The sequence below is a fragment of the Motacilla alba genome, chromosome 10 (assembly GCF_015832195.1).
Source record: "Motacilla alba alba isolate MOTALB_02 chromosome 10, Motacilla_alba_V1.0_pri, whole genome shotgun sequence".
Lineage (NCBI taxonomy): Eukaryota > Metazoa > Chordata > Aves > Passeriformes > Motacillidae > Motacilla > Motacilla alba.
In genome coordinates this window covers 2,853,811-2,874,998 of record NC_052025.1, presented here as the reverse complement: position 1 = coordinate 2,874,998, position 21,188 = coordinate 2,853,811, and the positions used below count along the sequence as shown (strand labels likewise).

At 46.7% G+C, this 21,188-nt stretch overlaps 1 protein-coding gene across 3 annotated transcripts in view; it reads right to left on the bottom strand.

The window, feature by feature from the left end:
* ARIH1 (ariadne RBR E3 ubiquitin protein ligase 1) overlaps positions 1-21,188 on the bottom strand; it is a 51,529-nt gene that overhangs the window by 2,179 nt on the left and 28,162 nt on the right. The window contains exons 4-13 of one of the 3 annotated variants that reach the window (XM_038146609.1): positions 16,941-17,033; positions 16,548-16,603; positions 13,560-13,626; positions 12,757-12,863; positions 12,226-12,268; positions 11,111-11,182; positions 4,518-4,648; positions 4,361-4,418; positions 3,358-3,630; positions 2,802-2,914 (exon numbers count right to left, since the gene is read on the bottom strand). In XM_038146609.1, the coding sequence (XP_038002537.1) occupies positions 2,802-2,914; positions 3,358-3,630; positions 4,361-4,418; positions 4,518-4,648; positions 11,111-11,182; positions 12,226-12,268; positions 12,757-12,863; positions 13,560-13,626; positions 16,548-16,603; positions 16,941-17,033 (1,013 nt within the window). The remainder of the gene's footprint in view (positions 1-2,801; positions 2,915-3,357; positions 3,631-4,360; positions 4,419-4,517; positions 4,649-11,110; positions 11,183-12,225; positions 12,269-12,756; positions 12,864-13,559; positions 13,627-16,547; positions 16,604-16,940; positions 17,034-21,188) is intronic. The other 2 variants (XM_038146610.1, XM_038146611.1) reach the window with 2 other exon arrangements.

Sequence of the window (21,188 nt, the reverse complement as noted above, 5' to 3'; positions counted from 1 at the left end):
CAGGAGGACTGCAGCCACAATTCCAATTGAATTCTACAGGATCCCTGCTCCAGCCACCCCTGACACTCCAGGAGGACTGCAGCCACAATTCCAATTGCACTGCTACCAACACCCTGACCAACAGGGTGTCTGACTCTATCAGTGTTGTTTTAGTTTACTGCATGGTTTATTTTATCCTTTTATTTTCTTCCCAAGTAAAGAACTGTTATTCCTGCTCCCACATTTTTTGCCTGAGAGCCCCTTAATTTAAAATTTATAGCAGTTCAGGGGAGGGGGGTGTGTACATTCTCCATTTCAGGGGAGGCTCCTGCCTTCCTTAGCAAGCACCTCTTTCCAAACCGAGACACTTCCAAAAGAGGTGATCCCCCGAGAAGGGAGTTTGTATTTACAGCCCGTTAACAGTGCTAATTAAGACTTTGGTTGCTCCAGTCACTCAGCTCCAGGTCCCTGGCTGGAAAAGCACTGTGCAAATTCAGAATTTTTCAGGCAAAAGTATCCCCAGAGCCTCTACAGCTGAGAAACCTTCAGGAATAACAGGAAGAGGAGGAACCAGCAGCTGTGGTTTGAAAAAGTCTGAGCACAGGTTAGTGGAGACACATGGAATGGGATGAGCTCCCCTCAGATGTGGACCGGTGCCTGCTCTAAGCCCCATCAGGACAACAAAAGCCATTGTGTTAGCTGAGAAAAACTAGCTGGAGGTGTTCAAGGCCAGGTGGGATGGGGCCACCTGGTCTAGTGGAAAGTGTCCCTCCCCATGGCAGGAGGTGGAACAGTATTTACTTTAAGATCTCTTCCAACCCAAACCAGTCCATGATGAAAGCCTCAGGAGCACTGACACAGTTTCAGATGGAGATGGAAGCAGTCCAAAGGGTTACTGGTCTGGCTGGAGAGCAGGTTTCAGCTCACATCCCAACATGTGGCTCCCAGAGGGACACTACACCCATGGAGTATTCCCACCTACGCTGTCTGATGCACATAAAACTGACCCAAGAGCCCTCAAAAAGGGCTATCACAAAACACAGCAAAGGATGCCACAGTCATTTTGGGTGTGTTAGAAGACAAAAAGCACAGAAAACACTGAACAAATTCAGGTTCCAAGAGCAAATTCTAAATAAGCATCTGAGAGGCTCTGGCTGCTGGGGACCCGGCTTGCTTGGCAGTGGTCACACATCCCTCAGGAGAAACCTCCCAGTGGGAAGCTATCCCTGACCACAACACACACTAACACCTGCCAGGAACTCCTCACCTACTGCTCAGGACCTTATCAGAGTGACTGGTTTATCCATCAGAGCAGCTCCCCTCACTGCTGTCAGCTGGTCAAGAGAAACCCCCACACACAAAGTCCCATTGATTTTCAGGAGCACGTGATGGCAAACACGCGGTCTCTGCTTTCCAAACTCTGGTTATTTTTCTGCTGCATGGGTGTGGGGGGCTTAATCCTGTTTTCTAGATATGTCTTTGCAAGCAAAGAGATCGAAACAGCTGAAACTAAACCAGCCTGGAGGGCAGTTCCTGCAGCTTCCCAGAGCTCTTTAAACCCACCTCGATGACATCCCGCTCCCAGTCTTGCATCAAAGGGCACCGTGCAGGACATGATTAAGACATGACTGAACTGGTTAATCAGGGACCTGCACGGGCTTGACAGATGTATTCTTTCTTCCCAGAAACGTGAAGGCAGGTTTGGGATATTGTTTCCAAGCAATTCAGGCTATATTAGGTTGTAATTTCACCCCTACAAAAGCATCCAGGTTCAGAGGACTGAAGTAAACAAGAAGCTTCATCTGAAATGCCAAATTAATGGTGGCCTTAAAGGATAAATTACAAAATGTCTTCAAACAGAAAGTCAGGAAAGCCTTGTCCAGCCCCAGCTGTGCTGCCAAAGTTGGGCAGGATGAGCTACCAAATCTTAACAGCTCCTGCCACGCCCTACAGTCCACTGAGTCCCACAGCTCACCCTACTTTGGATATTTTCTTCCCCCTAAGCCAGGCATAACAAATTCAGTGATTTTGGCAAAATGCCTCAGAAATGCAAGCCCTAATCCTGTGACTCATCCGCATTTTCAGCTTTGTACTTTTCCACTGTGCAGAAATTATTCCCCTGGGACTGAACAAAGCACTGGCATCTGTGTCACCTGGACCCCAGTCCCCTGCTCCCCTTCCCAGCTGGGCAGGCTGCTCTATCCCTCTTCCTCAGGGACAGCTTTCCTACACCCACGTTTTGCACAAATGGACCCAGCAGACAATTAAAAGAGCCAATTGCTCTCTGCTGGCAGCTCATCCTCGGCCAAAGCTGGCAGCTCGGAACAACAAAGTCACTCCTTGTTCTTTGGCCCTGGCTCTGTGGATCCCATTCTGGTGCTGGCCATTCCCACACGCTCCTTCTGTGCAGGAACAGCAGCGTACTGAGAGCCACTGCTTCTGGACACGGGATTTTTTCCATTCCAGGGCTGGATTTTCCAGCTCTTGCTCTGCAGAGCAGATGGAAGGCCGAGCTGGGAGCCTCTCCCCACAGGCTGTCACCTCCCCAGAGAGCTGGTCTCAGCAGGGACACAAAAACACACTGCCAGCATCTGCGTGAGGGCTTCACCGGGAGGATTTGGGGCTGGCTCAGGACAGCGCTGCTGCTCTCAGATATCCAGGGACTGGCTGATCACAATGGGTGGCACAAAGCCAAGAGCAAACAGCTTCCCAAGGATGTGGCCCTGGAGAAACTGTATCTTGGCAAGTGCTCAGGTCACTACCTGACACGGGGCATGGCAACACTTGGCTGCTTTGAAAGAAAGCAGTATTCCAGCACAAACCTGTACTTATCCTGTACTTTCTGCTTTATGTCTTGCAGCGAATCTTGGGATATATCTCGCTCCAGGTACCCAGAAAGCACCTCTGTAGCATTCTCTAAGTCTGCTTGGTTATTCTGTAAAGACAAAAGAAAAAAAGAGTTTGAGGCAGGGAGGTAAAGGAAAAGGGGAGATTTTTATTTCGGCGCATTTGGAATCAGTACCAAAATAAAAAAGGATTAGATATCATGGAATCCCAGACTGATTTTGGGTGGAAAGGGACATTTAAATCATCCAGTTCCATCATTGCCATGAGCCACCTTCCACTGGACCAGGTTGCTCCCAGCCCCATTCAACACAGCCTTGAACACTTCCAGGGATGGGGCAGCCATAGCTTTGTGATTCTGTGACTCCTCCAGCACACAATCCTACACAATGCCCAGAGAGCCTCTAACTTTTGCACAACAGAATATTAAACCAGACTAAATTGGGTAGAAGTGAGAACTAGAGGCCTCCAAGCATTCAATCTTATTTCCCCAGTTTTACAATTTGAATTCCCGATAACCCCGTTTTCTCCTACCTCAAAGATAATGGACTGATTATTCTTTTTGAGGTAGAAGGCAAAGACGTAAGTGTACATGAGTGTGGCACGACACTGGCAGAGGACGTCGACTGCTTTCTTCAGGAACTGCACCTCGATCCATGACATGTTGTGCTGCTGCATCTCCTCCATCTTCTGCTTCACCTGAGCGTAGAGCTTGTGCTCGAAGCGCAGGCTCTGCATGTGGTTCATGTAGCGGTTGCAGTAGAACAGGTACCTCTGCAGGGCTGCTCGGGATCGCTGTGTTAATTCCCATTAGGGAGAAAGAAAACAAATAGTTAAAACAAAGTAACGGCCTCAAGAGAAGTAAACCCTTCACAAGGCTCTTCCTGATCCAGAGAATGAGCTTCCTTTCCAAAGGAGGCTCCTCTCCTGTCACGTTGGGCAGACGGCTCCGTGTGGCCCCACTAACCCTGGGAAGCGCCCCAGGCACTTCCCAGCACAGCTCTGACATCCTCACTGCCAGCCTTGGAAGCAATTACAATCACACTGCTCAAGCCTCATCGCTTCTCTATTTCAGCCTCTCGACTCGAGGTACGGCACTCAAATGCTTCCAGTGTCATGACAAAAGTGAGAAGATGATGTTTTGTTGGGGGTTTTTTGCTAATAAGGAATTCTAATTACTGTGCTTGTGCTAAGAGGGCAATCTCAGGTTGATTATAAAGCAGGGGAAAGGCACCGCGTGCTAAATAGTGCAAGAGAACCAAGATGACTCAATACACAGTCATTAATCTTATTTTCTTCACACTGACAGACCAGCTGTAAAAAAATAACACCACGGGCATGGTTCAACTTGTGTGCTCTGGATGTACAAAGGGAGCACATAGCAGGCAAAGCCATCCCTATCTTAAAAGTCAAGAGACTTAACTGTCCTTTGGATTTGTGCCCAAATCTGTGAATTCCTTCAGAGCAGATGTGTCGTTTACAGAAAGCACACCACAGGGCCGATGATCTCCCTCATCACCAAAGGTTATGGACTCACCTCCTGTGCATCCCTTGCTGCCTTTGCATCATCCTCATTGTAGCGATTACAGTTGTACCTGTAACAGGGACACCGATTCCACAGATTTCAGTCCAAATCCGTGCCGTTTGCACCACGACCTTCCTCGCCTTCCAGCAAGGCACGCTCCCGAACTCACCAGGCAGATCCGTGGGGCTCCCAGGGGCCCAGACACACCCAGCAGAACTCCGCCTTGCAGTTCTGGTTCCGACAGACCATGTGGTTGCAGCCCCCGTCCTTCTCGATGGTGACGTGGCATTTCGGGCATTCCTGTCCACAGGACAGAGAGCACCGTTAGCAGGGCAAGCACGGAACCCCAACAGCCTGGGGAACTTGGAAGGGTTCCCACGGCAGTCAGACAGAGCACGTCAAGTGAAACACATGATTTAATTCTTCCCTTTGGACATCGAGATCCTCTTCAGTCAGGCCTTAAAATACTTCCAAACCCGGAGCAGTTAGATAGAAAAAACTTAAGGAATAACATATTTTATCTATGCTGCTCTCACAGAGGGACACTGGGCGAGTCACTTCATGACCTTCCCCAAAATCCCAGCAGAGGGGTGGTCTCTAAGAGCCTGGGAAGCATGTGGCTTTCCTCACCACCACGTGTCTGGTCCACTCTGGGACTGAGACCAAGCCGGAATCACGCTGTTACCAATCCTGCAGCTGTAACATGCCATCCAGAAAGGAGCTGAAAACATGCAGCAAGACTCTAGCGTGCTTCAAAGAAGCTGCTGTCAGCTAAAAAGACACTTCTCTTCCTGAGGTGTTTCCATGTTTCCCATCAGGTCCCTTTTTTCCCTTCATGTGACACCTCACTGAAGACTTCTCCATAAAAGCTCACATGGGGTTTCCCTTTCAGGAGTAAGGCTTTTGACAATGTGAGTATCTCAAAGGGCAGCTCTGCACAGGAAAATGTCTGGGGAATTTAACACCAATATCATGGTCTCCATGAGCTTAGAAATTAACAAATCAGCAAAGCAGCAAACACAAAGAAAAAAGCTGCATAAATAAAACCAAGACCATTTTAGGCTGAATCAGCTCCTCATCCAGCTCATCCCACAACCACACCAGCCTTCATCAAGTTTCTGCACGAGCCAGTTCTTACCTATAATACAATAACAAACATATCCAAAACAGTGATACACACACCTGTAAAATCAGCTGCAGCTTTTGGGTCAGAAGCATGTGAAATCCCCTCCCCAGTCTGGAGCATGTCTTTTTGCTAACCAAAGCAAGTTCCTACCACAGCATTCAGATAAACTCTCAGCAAAGGAAGGAACCAACGTGCACAATCACTCCACAACTGCTGCTTCTATACAGAACACAATCCAATGGGTTCCTGTACACCCACTCTGAGTGTCCCAACTATTACTGCATTTCATATGAGTCTGCCAGTTTGTGTTGTCACAGACATGAGAATTTGCACATCAAACCAATGGGATCGAGCAGCAACCAAACACAAAAGAGGGATTTTCCAGACCTGCCTTTTTCCCAGTCACCTGTGTTTGTTCTTCAGACTCAGTAACTGCACTACAAACAGAGTAAGTGAAGCACAGCAGCTCCTGTGCCGGTCCCCTCAAGGGCACAACACCAAGATGTTCCCTAGGACTGTCCACAGGATGGATACATAGCCAGGGAAGCTTGTTCCCAGTTAGTCAGTGCAGCTCTGTGAACTTCACAGTCAAAACTGCTCCCTCCTTCAAGCAGAGCACTCAGGGCAGCATTTATTTCCCTTTTCCAGGCAGCACTCCTCCCTCTTCCAATCCTGCACCAACAAGTCAAGACTCAAATTTAGGTTTATGCCAGCAATGTCCTGCCCAGCTGTGCAGATCCCTGCTCAGTCTGCTCATCAGCCAGGGTGGCTCTAAGTACAGATAGTGGCCCTGTCCCACCATGATGACCCTGGGGTGCACAGCCAGAGGAGGCTGGGAGCTGTGAGTTCTTCCAGACACATCTCCTCCCATCAGGTGCCCACGTCACTCGTGGGAGGTGCAGCTGATCCACGCAGCTGCTGTGATCCCTGCTGCTGAGCAAAATCCTACAGCTTCAGAGGGAGAGCAGGTCCCAGGTGACCCACCAAGCTAGAGAGGTGCCACAAGCACATTTCCAGAGCACAGGGATGTGGGGCCATCTCAGCTCCAGCGAGGCTCTTATCAGGAGCATGGAAATTCTGCCCTCCTGTCTTTTAGGTGGGACTAAGTTTTCCAATGGGTCCACACTGCTCAGGGCTTTGAGCTCTGGAATGCAAACCAGGACAAAAAGACCCTTCCAGTGCCTGAAAGGGCTCCAAGAGAGCCTGGAGAGGGACTTCGGACAAGAGGGAATGGCCTCCCACTGCCAGACGCCAGGGTTAGATGGGATATTGGGAAGAAATTCTTCCCTGTGAGGGTGGGCAGGCCCTGGCACAGGTTACCCAGAGCAGCTGTGGCTGCCCCTGCATCCCTGGAAGTGTCCAAGGCCAGGTTGGACAGGGCTTGGAGCACCCTGGGATACTGGAAGGTGTCCCTGCCCATTGCAAGGGTGGAACTTGATTTAAGGTCCTTCCAACCCAAACCATTCCATGATTCTAGGATCTCATTCCCTTTTCCCCCAGGGAATGCCATCCCTTCCACACCTTTATGATCCTGTCTAGCAAAGCACAAGGAAGAGGTGACAGTATCTGTGCAGATCCCTAAAGCTGTGTAAAAGTGTAACATTCAATATTATTAAAAATTAAAACCATGAAAACCACATACTAAAGAAATGCTGGACACCAGCAGAAAAAGAAGTAGTAACTACTCAAGTCACCAACAGAACAAGTGGGAGAGATTTACAGATTAATGAGGACAGGGAAGGAAGATCTCCCTGAGAATTATGGCTACGCAACAACCCAACAGGCAGCAAATCAAGTCACTAAACCTGCAGATTATTGTGCACATTATCAGTCACAGCACAGCACAGCAGTGACCTCATTAACATTGTTCCACTTCAAACAATTCCGTACTGGGCTTGGAAACAAAAGCCTGGGCAAACCTGGCAAAGGAGAACAATCCTGATTTTGTTGTAAAAGTCCATGGATGTATAAAACACCATAAACCTCAGCAGCTCTTTTATGAACGGGAAGCTAAATAGAAACGTGTTTCTTATTTCAGGGCAAGTGAAAGAGGTTAGTCCTTTCCAGAAGTCCCAGAGGAACTGGTGGACATCAGCCTCCCACAGCCACATTCACAGCAATGCCTTCACCCCTAGCCCATCCTATCCAGACTCATCAGAAGCCACAGGGAATTCTTAATGAATTTCAACAAAACCCAAAAACTTAATTATGGCTAGCACAAAACAGTATCCCGTTCTAACACCTCGAGTCACAGGGCAACACTTCTTTAAACAGATTTGAAGCACCACTTCATCTGAGAAAGGGAATGGCACTTGGGCACTCTTAGAAAACCACAGATCACGGCTCTGGCATGGTGGGAAATGAAGGAGCACAGTTTGGTGCTGGTGCCCAGGAGGATTCTGTGTCCTGCCAGAATTTCCATACATTAGAACAAATGCAGGATCTCCAGAAAGTACAGAGGGAGCACTTTAAGCCACTAAAAAGTGACCTGAAAAGGGAGAGATGTGGGCTCATGCCATTTTATCTCGTGCACGGGAGAAAAACAGCCAATGTTTTTTTTGGAGAAGAAAATGTGCCTGGTTTATCCATCAGCCCTTCATGCTCTGGGAAGGATGGAGATGCCCCAGGAGCCAAAGAAGCAAAGCTGGGGCGTTTTTAGTACCCCAAACAATGATGTTAGATGAACAACTTTCACCAACACCAATTTAAGTTCCACAATAAAAAGCAGTGCCTTGTGTGAAGGCCAGCACTGTCACTGGCTTTGTTCTTTTCCCTTTGGTATTCCAAGAAGCAGAAATTAAAATCACACTCAGGTTCCAAACAGGTTCCCCCTCCTCCTTTTAGACCACTTTCAGATACACCTTAAGAGCCCAAACTAAATGCACAAATCCAAGTTTTCTCTATTTTTCACTCCTTTGGATGTCCAATTGACAAAAGTAATGGATCTCTGTGGTTCCTTTATTCCCAAATACCCGAAACCTGCCTAGTTTAACTCAAGAGAGGAAGAACCAAGTTTGTCAAAAAAACTGAAAAAGGAAGAAATATGCAAATCCTTGGACTATTCAATCCCGTTCCTCAAAAAGACTGAGAATTACAGGCTTGATAAAGAACTTGTATTGCCTTATCTGAACTCTAAATTAATCTAGTTAAGCTGAACTCATGTGAAAGTAGCTTATTTTAAGAAAAAAGCCATCTACTCCAGCACATTCTGCTGCAAGGCCTGCATCTTTTGTAGAAGTAGAAGGAATTTAGGTCTCCTAAGTGCTAGTAAATGAATGCAAAAGAATAAAAAAATCATATCAGAAACCACAGAACTCACTACTCAAATCTCCTCATTTTTCATTCAGACCACTCTATATAATTCATCAAAAAATGCATCACATCATTCCAGTTTGGGAACAGAACCCAATTCAGCTGGGTTTCACTCTTCTGTTCTCTCACACAATTGCCTAATCTTCCTTTCCAACTCCATCTCCCAGGACAAGCCGGAACAAATGTATCTCACATTCTCCCGTTGCAAAGGATTATCCAGATTTCAAGCCCACATTCCAGAGGATTGGTATTTTGCTTTTACACCTTCATCTTGGTGTGACAGGAAGTCTCCTTCCCTGAGAGGAGCCCACATGGGACAGGATTCATGCCTGGATGGCTGCAGAAAGCGCTTTCCAAAAGCCAGAAACAGCAACGGAGCGCGTAGTCACAACCGAGTTCCTTGGAGAGCTGTTCCCAATGATAATGGAGATTTCTGCATCTGGTGGTACCTGATTCCTTTCTAGGTTCTTCAAAATGAAGTTCAACACAGAATTTAGGCTGTGAAGCCAACAGAGCAGGCACAAGTTGTGCCTCACCAAACACAGCTGCCCTGCTTTCCTGCTAGGAACAGTATAGACAGACAGGAGGGATGGATACAGGCTCAAACTGCACAATTCCCATCCCAGTCTATTGCTACAGCCCCACACCCAGCCAGCACTTGGGTTTCTCCATGCCTCTGGTCAGGGATCAGCAGGGAACTGAGGCAGGAGCTGGATGCAGCCCCACGATCCCGGGCTGACCTGGCTCTCCGGAGGCTGCAAAGCTCCCAGGACACACATCCCAGAGGCCAAAGCTGGAGATTCCCACCTTCCCCAAGGCAGGGATGAGCATGAGGGTGGTGCTCTTCCTGCCAACTTTCCCCTCAACTGAATCCAGCATCAGCTCAGAGAGAAGAATGCCATATTGTCCTTCAGCTAATTCAATGGATATGGATGCTGTAAGACTCCAGGACTGTTGGCTTGCTCAGATGTCTGCAGTAATTACCCTGATGGCAATTTTTCTCCCTGTTGCAGCCTGGGCTCCTAAGTATTCCCATGTAGGAATGTCTGGGACAGTATTAAAGGAAGCAGCTTAGACAGTGATGTCCCAGGACTACTCTGCTGCTCACACCAGACTAGAGGTACCGATGAAGAAGCAGGGCTGGTGCCAGATGCCACCCTCCAGATGGGTGTTTCCCACCCCCAAAAATCTTCATATTCCCGAGGCAGGGGCAGGTAGAAGATGGGGAACCCCAACATCTTGAGGGTTTTAACAGGCCAAGTAGGCTGCTGCTGTTCCAGTGTCCCAAATATATGAGACCCAAGGCTAGCAGTGCTTCTACTCTGCCTTTTCCAAGCTATTTGCTGCTCTTCTTCAGGTTTAAAAGCAGCAGCCCCTGAGGACCCAGCAAACTCCAGACCAGGTTTGTCTGGAGTTCAGTCCCCGAGCCACTCTGGAGCACACTGGGACAAAGCCAAACTCCCTCTGGTGACTCCGTGAGCTCCAAGCAGGGCCCACTCCAGGCTGATGTGAGCTGCACAGCAGGGGTTTCTCTGCCACCATAACACAACATTCCAGCTCGATGAAAACCAGGCAGCCAGCCCTGGAAAGCGGCGAGGCTGCTGCAAACAATGCCATTAACCAGTTACACAACAGAGCTAAGAAAACAAAGCAGCCATTTCCTCACTCCCTCCCCACCTTCCTCCTTCAGCTGGGAGCCCCAGGCCTGCTCCTCACCCCCATGGGATCTGCTGCTTTTGTGTCCTTGTCACCATGACAATCTTGGTTTTAATTTGTCCCAAAATGATCAAATGCTAAAGTTTCAGGGCAAAGTAAGTTGGGCTAAGCAGAAGGAAGACCTTTACATAATGAAATCCCAGACAGCTGTTCTGCCAGTCTCCACCTGGAATGCTGCCCAGCAGAAATGAAGGCTCCTCCGGAGGCCAATCCCAGGGATTTGAAGGCAGATGTAAATGATCCCAGCCAAACTGAGCCACGGGTGGTGCTAACATGTTCCACACATGGAATGGGCCATGGATTTGCTTAGGGAAGCCACCGGTGCCAGACAAGAGCCCAAAGAATTAAATCTTGAGCTTCCTTTGGGTCTCCAATTAACTGTTTCTTCCAAGCACTTTCCTTCACTGAACTTGAAGAAACTCACCTGATTCCAGGCATTAACACCTGTTCACTCTTCAAACAAGAGCACTTGAGTGTACTGTGGATTTTAAGGCTTGCTCTTAACAGGGAACAGAAAAAGCAATCCTAGTGCAAGGAATTAGACTGATGTCCTTTTCACCTGACAAATCTGTATAAAATCTCTATATAAAATAGAGAAAACCTCTCACCTTTGTGTTGGCTGCAATCCAATTAGAGGTTTCACTGTCATCATCACACTTCTTAATCCATTTCTTCAACCACTGTCAGAAAAATGATGGAAGTGTTATATCTAGCTAGAAGAAGTGCAAATGTTCCCAAGACACCTGCTCACATTAAGGAAAGGTACACCCAGCCACATGGGAAATGGGGAGTGCTGGTGCTGGAAAAGTCTGCAAACAGCCACTAATTAGTGGCAGACAGCTCCTGCTGCTCCATCCTGATCCAGCAAGCACAAGCACCCAGCACAAACACTCCTGCAACGAGTTTGCAGCTCTTAATCAACACAAACTTCATGTTGGACTCTTAAATAATAAGGACATTTTGGCTTTGGGGTGACTAACTGTGGCCTTCCAGTACCTGAAAGGAGCCTACAAAAAAGATGGAGAGAGACTGTTTACAAGGGCCTGAGGGATGGGACACAAGGAATGGCTTCCCACTGCCAGAGGGCAGGGATAGATGGGATACTGGGAAGGAATTGATCCCTGTGAAGGCGGGGAGGCCCTGGTACAGGCTGCCCAGAGAAGCTGTGTCAGCCTCATCCCTGGAAGTGTCCATGGATGGGGCTTGGAGCACTCTGGGCTAGTGGAAGGTATCCCAGCCCATGGCAGGCTGTGGGACTAGATGATCTTTAAAGTCCCTTCCAACCCAAACCAGCAAAACCAAATTAGTTCCTCCAGTACAGTGGATAATACCTGACAAAGCATCAAACACCTACAGGAACAACTCCTACAGGAACGCTCCTTGTCCAAAAAACACCTTCACTCCACTGCAGGGGGTCCCAGGTCTAACAACCTCCTCTTCCAGACAAATCCCCCCCGGATGAGGCAGTGCTCCCTCACAAGGTCCAGCTGTAAGGCAGCAGTAAAGGCACCCAATAGGATTTCACTGCTGGTTCTCACCCTGTGATTTAAACAGGTGAGCTACTCTGCTCCCTGGTGGGAACAACAATTGGGCTCAATGATCCCTGGGCGTCCCTTCCAGCTCAGAATCATCTATGATTCTCCAGACAGCCACAAAAAAAATGTTAAAAACATTTTAAACTTTTTCAAAACCCAGATTTGGACAAGAACCTTGATGTGCTCACCTTGCATTTAACAGGATCATGCCAGTTTTCACCACAGTTAAAGCTGTAAGGGAAAGAAAGGGAAAATAAGCAAACAGGGCAGATGATTGTACTTGGAATTAACAGTGTATGTTTTCTTCTGGGTTGTTCAAAGCCAGTCCTAAGGAAACTCAACACATCCCCCTTCAATCCTGAACTCCCTCAAGAGCCACTTTGAAACAGTGACAGAACAAGGGGGGATGGCTTCCCACTGCCAGATGACAGAGTTAGACAGGATTGATTATTAGGGAGAAATTCTTTACTTTGAGAGTTGTGAGACACTGAAACTGGCTTCCAGAGAAGTCACCCCATCCCTGGAGTGTCCGAGGCCAGGTTGGACAGGGCTTGGAGCAGCCTGGGATAGTGGAAGGTGTCCCTGCTCATGGCAGGGGGTGGAACTGGATCACCTTTAAGGTCCCTGCCAAGCAAAGCAGCCTGGGCCTCCATGAACACACACTAACACACTTCCAGGGCAGAGAGTACAAAGCAGTATCAGCATCTTTTCCTTCTTACCAGAACTGACGGCCGCATTTGCAGCGCACGGGTTTAGCATCCGGGTATTGGACTTTAACGACGTGGTGGCAGTCGGGGGCAGGACACCACTTTAACAGTCGATTACACTGCGAAACAAAGCACACATCCCACATCACAGAGGAAGGCTGTGCTCAAGGACAGCTCCTGCCCTGCCTGCCTTTGTTGTGGCTGCAAACGGCGAAGAAATTAAAACCAAACCCACTGCACCCATCACTTCTGGCAAGGACTGAAAGCTTGATCCCGTAACAACTTCTGCCCCGGGCTCTACAGGACAGCTGAAGCCACACAGCTGGGAAACTGGGACAGTGCAAAACATCCTGCAAAGCACCTTTTCTCCAAGTTTATTTGGAGGCTACGAAAATATTAGTATTTTACGAAAGCGCTTTTGCAGTTTTACTTCAACTGGCAAAATGTTTAAGGCACGTTCTTGTGTTTACAGCATTTCCTGGTTTTCAGTGTGAAGTATCTCAGGTAACACTCAGGAGTCATAAATATTACATAACGATTATGTAACTATTAGAACTACGTAACTCTGCTTCTCAGAACTCAAATATTAAGCAACAGCTCTTATATTCTCTTTAGGTCTTTTGTCCTAAAGTTTTTTCAGTATTTTCCTACAGTCATCCCTGTAATGCAAAGGACCATAAAACAACCCCTGCGTTCACACTTGATCAGAGACTGTGCAAAAAACCTGCTCTGCAGTTCTAAACAAGGCTCCAGCCTCTGGCTGGGTACACGTGTGAGACAAAACCTACAAGCCATGAAAAAATTCAAATACTCACCTCTACAAAACTATTGGTTATTAAATGCTGGTACTTTAATTTAACCTTGGAATCTGTGATCAGACGCCTGTGGGAAGGGAAGAAACAGAAAAATTGTAGCAGAAGTCTTGTTTCTTCCACATACCGCTATTAAGTTAAGAAAAGTAGGTTTGATTCATCCTTCTACACTTGCAGGTACCTCTTGTACTTACCTGTTCTCTATTTATTTGTTACATCATTTATTATTAAGAAAACTACATTCATTCTATTCAATATATAAGTGTGTATATATATATATAAATATATTAGCTTCAGAAACAGAAAACTCATGCAGTTCAAAAGAACTGAGCCTCTTGGTGTGAGGATTTTTATCTAAAAACACTTTCCTGAAGAGCCCAAGAAACCAAGCAAGTAATTTAATCAGTTCATTTACATAAAACAGGCACATTTTGTGGCAAATCCCTTTAAAAAGCTCCAAAACAACACTTGTGTGGCTAATAACTTTGGGAAGCCTCACGTTAGCTGAGTTTCAGTGGAATGCTACAGTTTCAGCTTTAAAATTAATGGTGTTTTAATCTATTTACCATAAAAACAAAGTTGATTTGAATTCAACATCACTAGGGCTGTACACAACACGGACTTTAATTTAATTCCAGTCCACTTGGGACTGGGAGAGCAGAGCAAAACTCAGTGATGGGAACCCTTGACAAGCATGGTGACCACTTTTCTCCTGGGCACACCATTCCAGCTGGCATTTGCAGACTGCCCAGCCTAAATGCATCCAAAATAACTTAATTATGGATTGCTGAGCATTTCTAAAAATGTCTTTTAGCTATGACTGAGGTGTCTTCCAATATATCTAAATATAAAGCTGCACTGACACACCCTTTGTGGCATTCCTGGTTTAAATCCTGCTGTGGAATACAGCTTTATACAGGCCCTACCATGGGTAAATATTGGAACTGATGGATTTTCCTTTCCAGCTGCAGCCAAAACGAAGGGTACTCCTGCATGTTATCCTTACAACACTCCCATGGGATGTGCACAAATCCCAGCTCTGGGCAGCTGGGGAGCTCCTCTCCCAAGCACATGCTGGTTATTACATAAATCACAGCACGTGGCAGCTCAATTCCCAGAGCTAAAATAAAACAAATCAGCTGACAAAGCATCTCCTGCAATTCTGGAGTCAAACTTACTAAAGAATAAGAAAACAATTTGAATTTAGTATTAATTATAAATCTTTTTTTTTTCCCCATACCTGGGCTTCAAGGCATACTAAATATCACCTTGAAAATATGCTGTATTATAACAATATATCAGGTACTGGAATTTAAATTAACAGTCATGCCATGACTAACCAGAGCACATAATCCACTGGTTTTTTGCTTATCAACATGCTTTGATTGCCCCAATCAACATCAGCAGGTCAAGATCTTCAAGAATTTGGCTTTGAATGTTACTGTCTTTTGGCAAATCATAAATAAAACTAGACAAATTAAGAGGTAAAATCCATGCCCAGAGCCCATAAATCATATTAATTTTGTGTTCATATTGCTTGGAAACTGAGAGCTGGAGACTCTGTGAACAGGAAAGGACAATAAATAGTAAATAAAGAATAATAATTAAAGACATAGAAGTGGGTGCAGGTTCCAGTTGAGATCATTTACATTTTTTGCCATATATATTGACATATCCTAAGATTGCCACAGTTGCCTATGCTGCCTTTTAAAGGAAAGAGTTTTTCAAAAAATGCTCCTTCCTCCCCACAGAAATCCAGGTAAGACCAGGGAAAGGTGGATTTTTACCTCTAGAAACAGCTTCTAGCTTTACTCAGACAAATGGGACTCGTTTGCTTTCACACCCAGCTGCCACTGCCCTATCCCAGGCCTCCTCCCTGCCCTCTCCAGCCAAGGGGAATCCCACAGCACTGCCCTCCTTTTCTGCATCCTTTCCTTGCTGCTGCTGCCACTGCCACCTCCAAGGCTTTCAGCTACTCAATTTCACATGTACTGTGTGAACAGCTCATTCCAACTGTTGCAATCAAGAAAACACTCCAAAAAGTCCTGCTGAGAGCATTTGGCTCCACAAATTGAAGTTCAACCTCTGGTAAACAAAAATCTCAATCAAGTTACTCAAGACATGCCAACTTCAGCTCAGTTTCCACCCACTAGGCTCTACAAACCACTCCTCAACAGGGCAGGAAAGCATTTGAGCTACTTCCACTTCCATCCAGCCTACACTCCATGAGTAACTAAGAGCCAAAATTGGGAAAATCGCTACTCTGAAAGCAACTGATACTAAAAACCACCAAATTAATATCAATGAGTGAGTCAGGCTTCAGGAAGGAAAGAATAAGGTAACAGAATAAGCCTCTACTGAGATGTTTAAGCCAGAAGAATTAAAATGAACTTGAACAAATTTCAGCATTATGAAGGATATTTCTCATGCAACAACCTCCCTCAGTGTAAAAGAGAAGGAAGCTCACGGAGTTCACTGCTCCACCATGAACTTCTGCAGCTGGACAAGTTAGTAATTCCAAGGACACAGGATGACACATCACCTTAATCAAATCTTGGGTTTGAGGGTCAACTGCCTCCTATCAGAGGGCAAAAAACACATCCTGCATCAGGCCTTAGGACTCCTGTCCCCTGACTCACCTATTAACTACAGCTATAGGGCTTGGGCAACCAGTGGGTTGACCTGGGTAGAAGTCCTAAATTCCTACGTAAATCAAAGGAAACAAAATGCACAAAGCAGTAAAACAGGGTTTGGAAACCCTGGTGTCACACTGACCAAACTGGTCAGGGAGTCTTTCCTCCCAGTGTCATCACATGGGGTTTTCACACCTAAACAGGAAGTTAAGAGACATTCTGGAATCAAAACAGACAGTTCAAGGTTCCTCTGCTGCCTGCAAGCCTCTGTGCAGTTTGCTAGAAGCTTTTGAATAGATCTGAATAGCACGTGAGTAACACAATGGAAAGAGAGAGCAAAGCCATGAGAATTACTTACATAACTGTATTGTCGTCCACTAAGATATCACAGCCATGGGCAGGGCATGAAATGGTCTGAAAAACACAAAAAGGTCACAGGAGGAACAGTGGTTATCCTTGTTTTGCATCACAAGGAATTCCAAGGCAACAGACTTCACTACAATCCACAGCCGAAGCAGTGTCCTGCCTCTCCCAGGTGTGCCACTGGTTCCTCCTTCCCCAGCCCAGAAACCTGCACCAACTCCACTGAATTCTCTCCAGATTCACCTTAGCAGAGCCTGCAGCCCCCAAACCTCGGGGGTTTCTCTGTTGTTCTTCTGGGTTTTTTTAAACTTTAGCAGAAAGACTCTCCCCCGTCTCTCCAATACACAGAATTTCTAAAAATAAGCCATGAGGTGAGTTGAGATTTTACCTGTCCCATGCCTTCCTCCATTATTTTGGTAGTTAAATATTCACTCCAGCACTGCATACAGAATTTGTGTCCACACTCTAGGCCAGTGAAGTACTGCAATGACAAAGAACACAAGACATGACCTCATTTTATCACATGGATTGACCCCATAATTTCATCCTTCTTGGTGCTGCTCAATTCATCCATCCCATCCCTCAGTCTCCACACCAAACCTGAGGCCCTGCTATTCACTTTGCATCAGCACCCCTACAGAACATTGCCAAGGCAGCCTTAGTCACTCTTCCAAAGCCAGACTTTAATCCCCAACCCCAGCAGCAAGGAAAGGTGTGGCCCATGTTTCCATCCTGCCCATTTGAATTTATCCTTGTTTTAGGAGTGTATATGGGGACAGCATGGCTCTCTCCCAATCTGCTTTGGAATCAGTCAAATAAATGCAACACCAAACAGGTCACAGTGACAAGGATACAGAGTCTTCACTCCTCCTATTTTTTCCCCTTGGCACATGTGGGTGCTGCCCAAAAGTCCCAGACCTCCCCAGGAAGTTCCCCCTGAAACCCAGATGCTCATCAGATGAGGACACTCAAGATCCTAATTGGCAGGTGTAAATTGCTAAATAAAATCCAATAATGATCTGCTGTCACAGACAGCAACAGGGACAACTCCATCCTTGTCTGCATCATCTGCACAGAGCTGTCAAGATATCATCTGGGACTGAGTGGTTACACAAGGGGTGGAGAAGCAAACACTGCTGAGGAAAGAGTGGAATAAAGTACTTTTCTCTGGTCAGCTGAAAGTTATTTTATACTCAGAGTCAGCACCAAGGAAAACTGTATTTAAAACACTTCATTTGGACCACTATTGAGGTAATATTTGCTGGCTCAGCTTTTCAAATCTACTTCTCAGCTAGTGAGATAAAACCACAAGTCTACCCTCAGACACCATCAAACTATGGAACTCCACAGAGGAAAGAAGCTGGAATCCTCTGTGGAACAGCCCAAAACAACAGCAGGATGGTGGTATTTGAGGAAAGGAGAATCCACTTGAGGCAAATGCTCTTCCCAAGCATTGTCAGACACCACAGATATATTCTGTCCATCCCACAGAGGTGCAGCAGCTGTGCTGTGCCATCTCTGCATGCTCTGGCCTTGCCCAGGGCAGGTGCCTGTCAGCACCCCTTGGCCCGGGCTGGCAGGCTGTGATTACCCTGCTGTGACACTCCTGCCACCAGCACAGGCTGCAGCCTGGGAGCACCAGCACGGGAGATTCTGACCTGAGCATCTGACTTGGCTCCAGGTAAAAATAGAAACATCCACCCCTAAAAAAACAACAAAGAGATCAGAGAGGAGGCTGACACCTATGCGGTGCCAGGTACACCGGCTGCAAGACTGCAAAAAGACACCTTCCAATTTCTGAACCCTTACTGAGCCAGCTAACAAGGTATCTGATGCTCCACAGATGCTGCTGCGGCCAAGTGACATCTCCTGGAGATGCAGAGTTGGAGTAAAAACACTTCAACATCTGGAACTTTGGGGATGCCACAGCATGAAACCATCCCAAGGACTGCACTGGCTTTTCTGTGAATTCTGGCTTCTCCACATGTGATGGGAAGCAAGCACAGATAAGGGAATCATCCCTTACTGAGCCCAAACACTCCTGCAGCAGGCACACACAAGGAACCAGCACAGAACACATCTTCATGTAAGACCTGCTTTGGTTATTTCAGGCAGGGAAATGTTTTGCTGAATGCCCACAGAAAGGCAGCCACCACCACACTTCCTCCCAGGCTGCAAGGAATGCAGAGAATCTCTCAGCTCTTTTCTTTACTTTGAGGGAGTTCCCAATTATTTTTGGCTCAGCTGACAGGAGATGTCAAGGGAGCAAATAAAAAGGCCAACATAAAACCACCAAGGATGGGGAGAGCAGTAACTCCTTAGGCAGCTCACTAGCCCAGGGGACAGCTCTGCTGTCACCACATCTGTACTCAGCATCTGCAGTCTGAACAAAGCAGGATGTTTCCAAAAACACTCCCAGCCCACTCTCCTGAGGGTGAGAGGCAAGAGAGGAGGAAGACAAAGCCACGACCCTCCCAATTCCTGTCTTACCAATAAAGGTGTCACCTAAAAGAACTGCTGGGACCCAACAGTGCTTGACAGGGACACAGTAGGTGAAACATCTCCCTTAAGTCCTCAAATTTGCAGGGTGAGAGCTTCAAATGCCTTGTTTGGCAGGTTCTTCCCAAATCCTCAAACCACAGTTCTTTGGAGGTGACTGAAGAGCTACAGGGACTTTGTAGATGGGAGAAGGAAATTTCAAGACTAACATTCCTGCAACAACTGTACACTGTAAAACTTCTGAACACCTCCAAACTCTCAGCTTCCCAGAGGCTGAAAGGGGCTCTCAGTGCAAAAACCCCCCAGCTTTCATGTGGAAAAATAATTAGCTGATTAAGCAAGAGGATTTTCAAAGCTGAGATTTTTCGGTTGGGCACTGAACACAAAAATAATCCTAGAATTTATAATTCACATCAACTAAAACAGCTTCAAAACAGATTTCAATCACCTTAGACACAGACACTACAGCCTTTTACAGAAGAAATAATAAATACTAGTTTTTCTACAGGCTCCAGCTTTTCTGTAGGGCAAAGAAACAGAGTCCCCTCTGATGTCTTTTAACACCAGCAACAGAGAGAGCCCTGCTGACCTGCAACATCTCTCTGCTCCAGCTAAAAATCTGCTCCTCTAACAACTGGGCCACTGCTATTTGAGCTACAAAATCAAGAAGTGCTAGCATGTTTTGTGCTTTTCTTTCCAGTGTCAAAACTCTAGACACTGCTGGGGTGTATTTTAGAGGTTGTCCTGTGCAGGGCCAGGAGTTGGACTCGATGATCCTTGTGGGCCTGTCCCATGATTCTGTGATTCTGCTTCTCAGGTGGCACAGTCCCCCAGCCAGAGGACAGGCCTGTCACTGGTGAGCTGTACCCCCACCCAGCACAACAACTACATTAAAATGGAGAGAACAATCCATTAGAATACATTGCCTTTCTTTTTCAAAGCACCTCACCATACAGAGCAGGAATTTGCCTTCCCAGCTACTCCTCACAAGAAGGAATTTGGGGCACACAAGGCTGAAGAGGAGACACACATGAAGCCTTGTGGTTCCTGGCTTAAGAGCAACAGGGACCTTAAAGCTGAGAATGGGAGGCCTGAAGATGGGCTTGGCTCAGCTCTGTCCACTCCAGGGAAGAAGATCCAGAGCAAGGGAGAGGACACAACCAGGGAACTTCACCCTAGGCTACTCCTGGACCCCAAAGCACATCATGGTTCCTTGCTGAAAACCCACCCAGCGCAAGAGCAAAGCCTTTTGTCAGGGCAGCTTTGCCTGGAAAGGCCCAGCACATGTCTTAAGTGTGTTCTGGAAGGCAGCTCCCCCACAAAGAACAGGGTCCAATAAAGGAAGAATTCCTTACTATCAGCACTTTGCCTTTGATGAACTCTCTTATTTGAGCTTTTCTACTCACCTCCTTTCCTCCCAGGTCTCCCAACAGTATGTCATGCCCCTGGGAGTCCCAGCACAGCCCAGACCTCTTAGCAGTGTATGGGAATGCCTCAGTTTGGTCAACAGTGACAATAAAAAGTAGCACTATCACCCAGGGCATTGAAAGCAGAGCCCTAGCAAGCACTGGGTAACACACCCTCATGTCTGACCAAGAGGGTATTGTCCAATATAATAAAGATCCAAAGATATCCACATTTTACTTCTACTACTTTTTTCTAGACTTCCTAGTTTGACTATTTTACTTTTAGAAGATCTTTCCTACCTCGTCTTCCTATTTAAGTAAATCCCTTTGCCCATCATGCTTTTCACAGATTTTGAATTTCACACATCCTTTATCTGTACACCTCACTTGGTATCAGACCTTTGCAAACATCACCTGCTTGCTTTTTCCTGAACTTTACCACAGCACTGCCCAGGCCCCAGCACGCTCAGAGGTGTTGTGCAGGAAAATGTGAAGTTTCAGGTTGGAAATTTGAGAAGTTGCCGCTCGGGTAGTGTTGGAACCCTGGATGCTCAGAATTTTAAACTTTCTATGCTGAAAGGCACAGACTTACAAGAGAGCACTGCATTTGACCTGAGGCTGGGGAGAAGACTTCCAAAACTGATTGACAGCACTGAGATTACGGGCGTGTAGTTGGTTTGAAGTGTGTAGTGTCATAGGGTGGAAAACTTAAGAGTTTGGGGTTTTAGAAT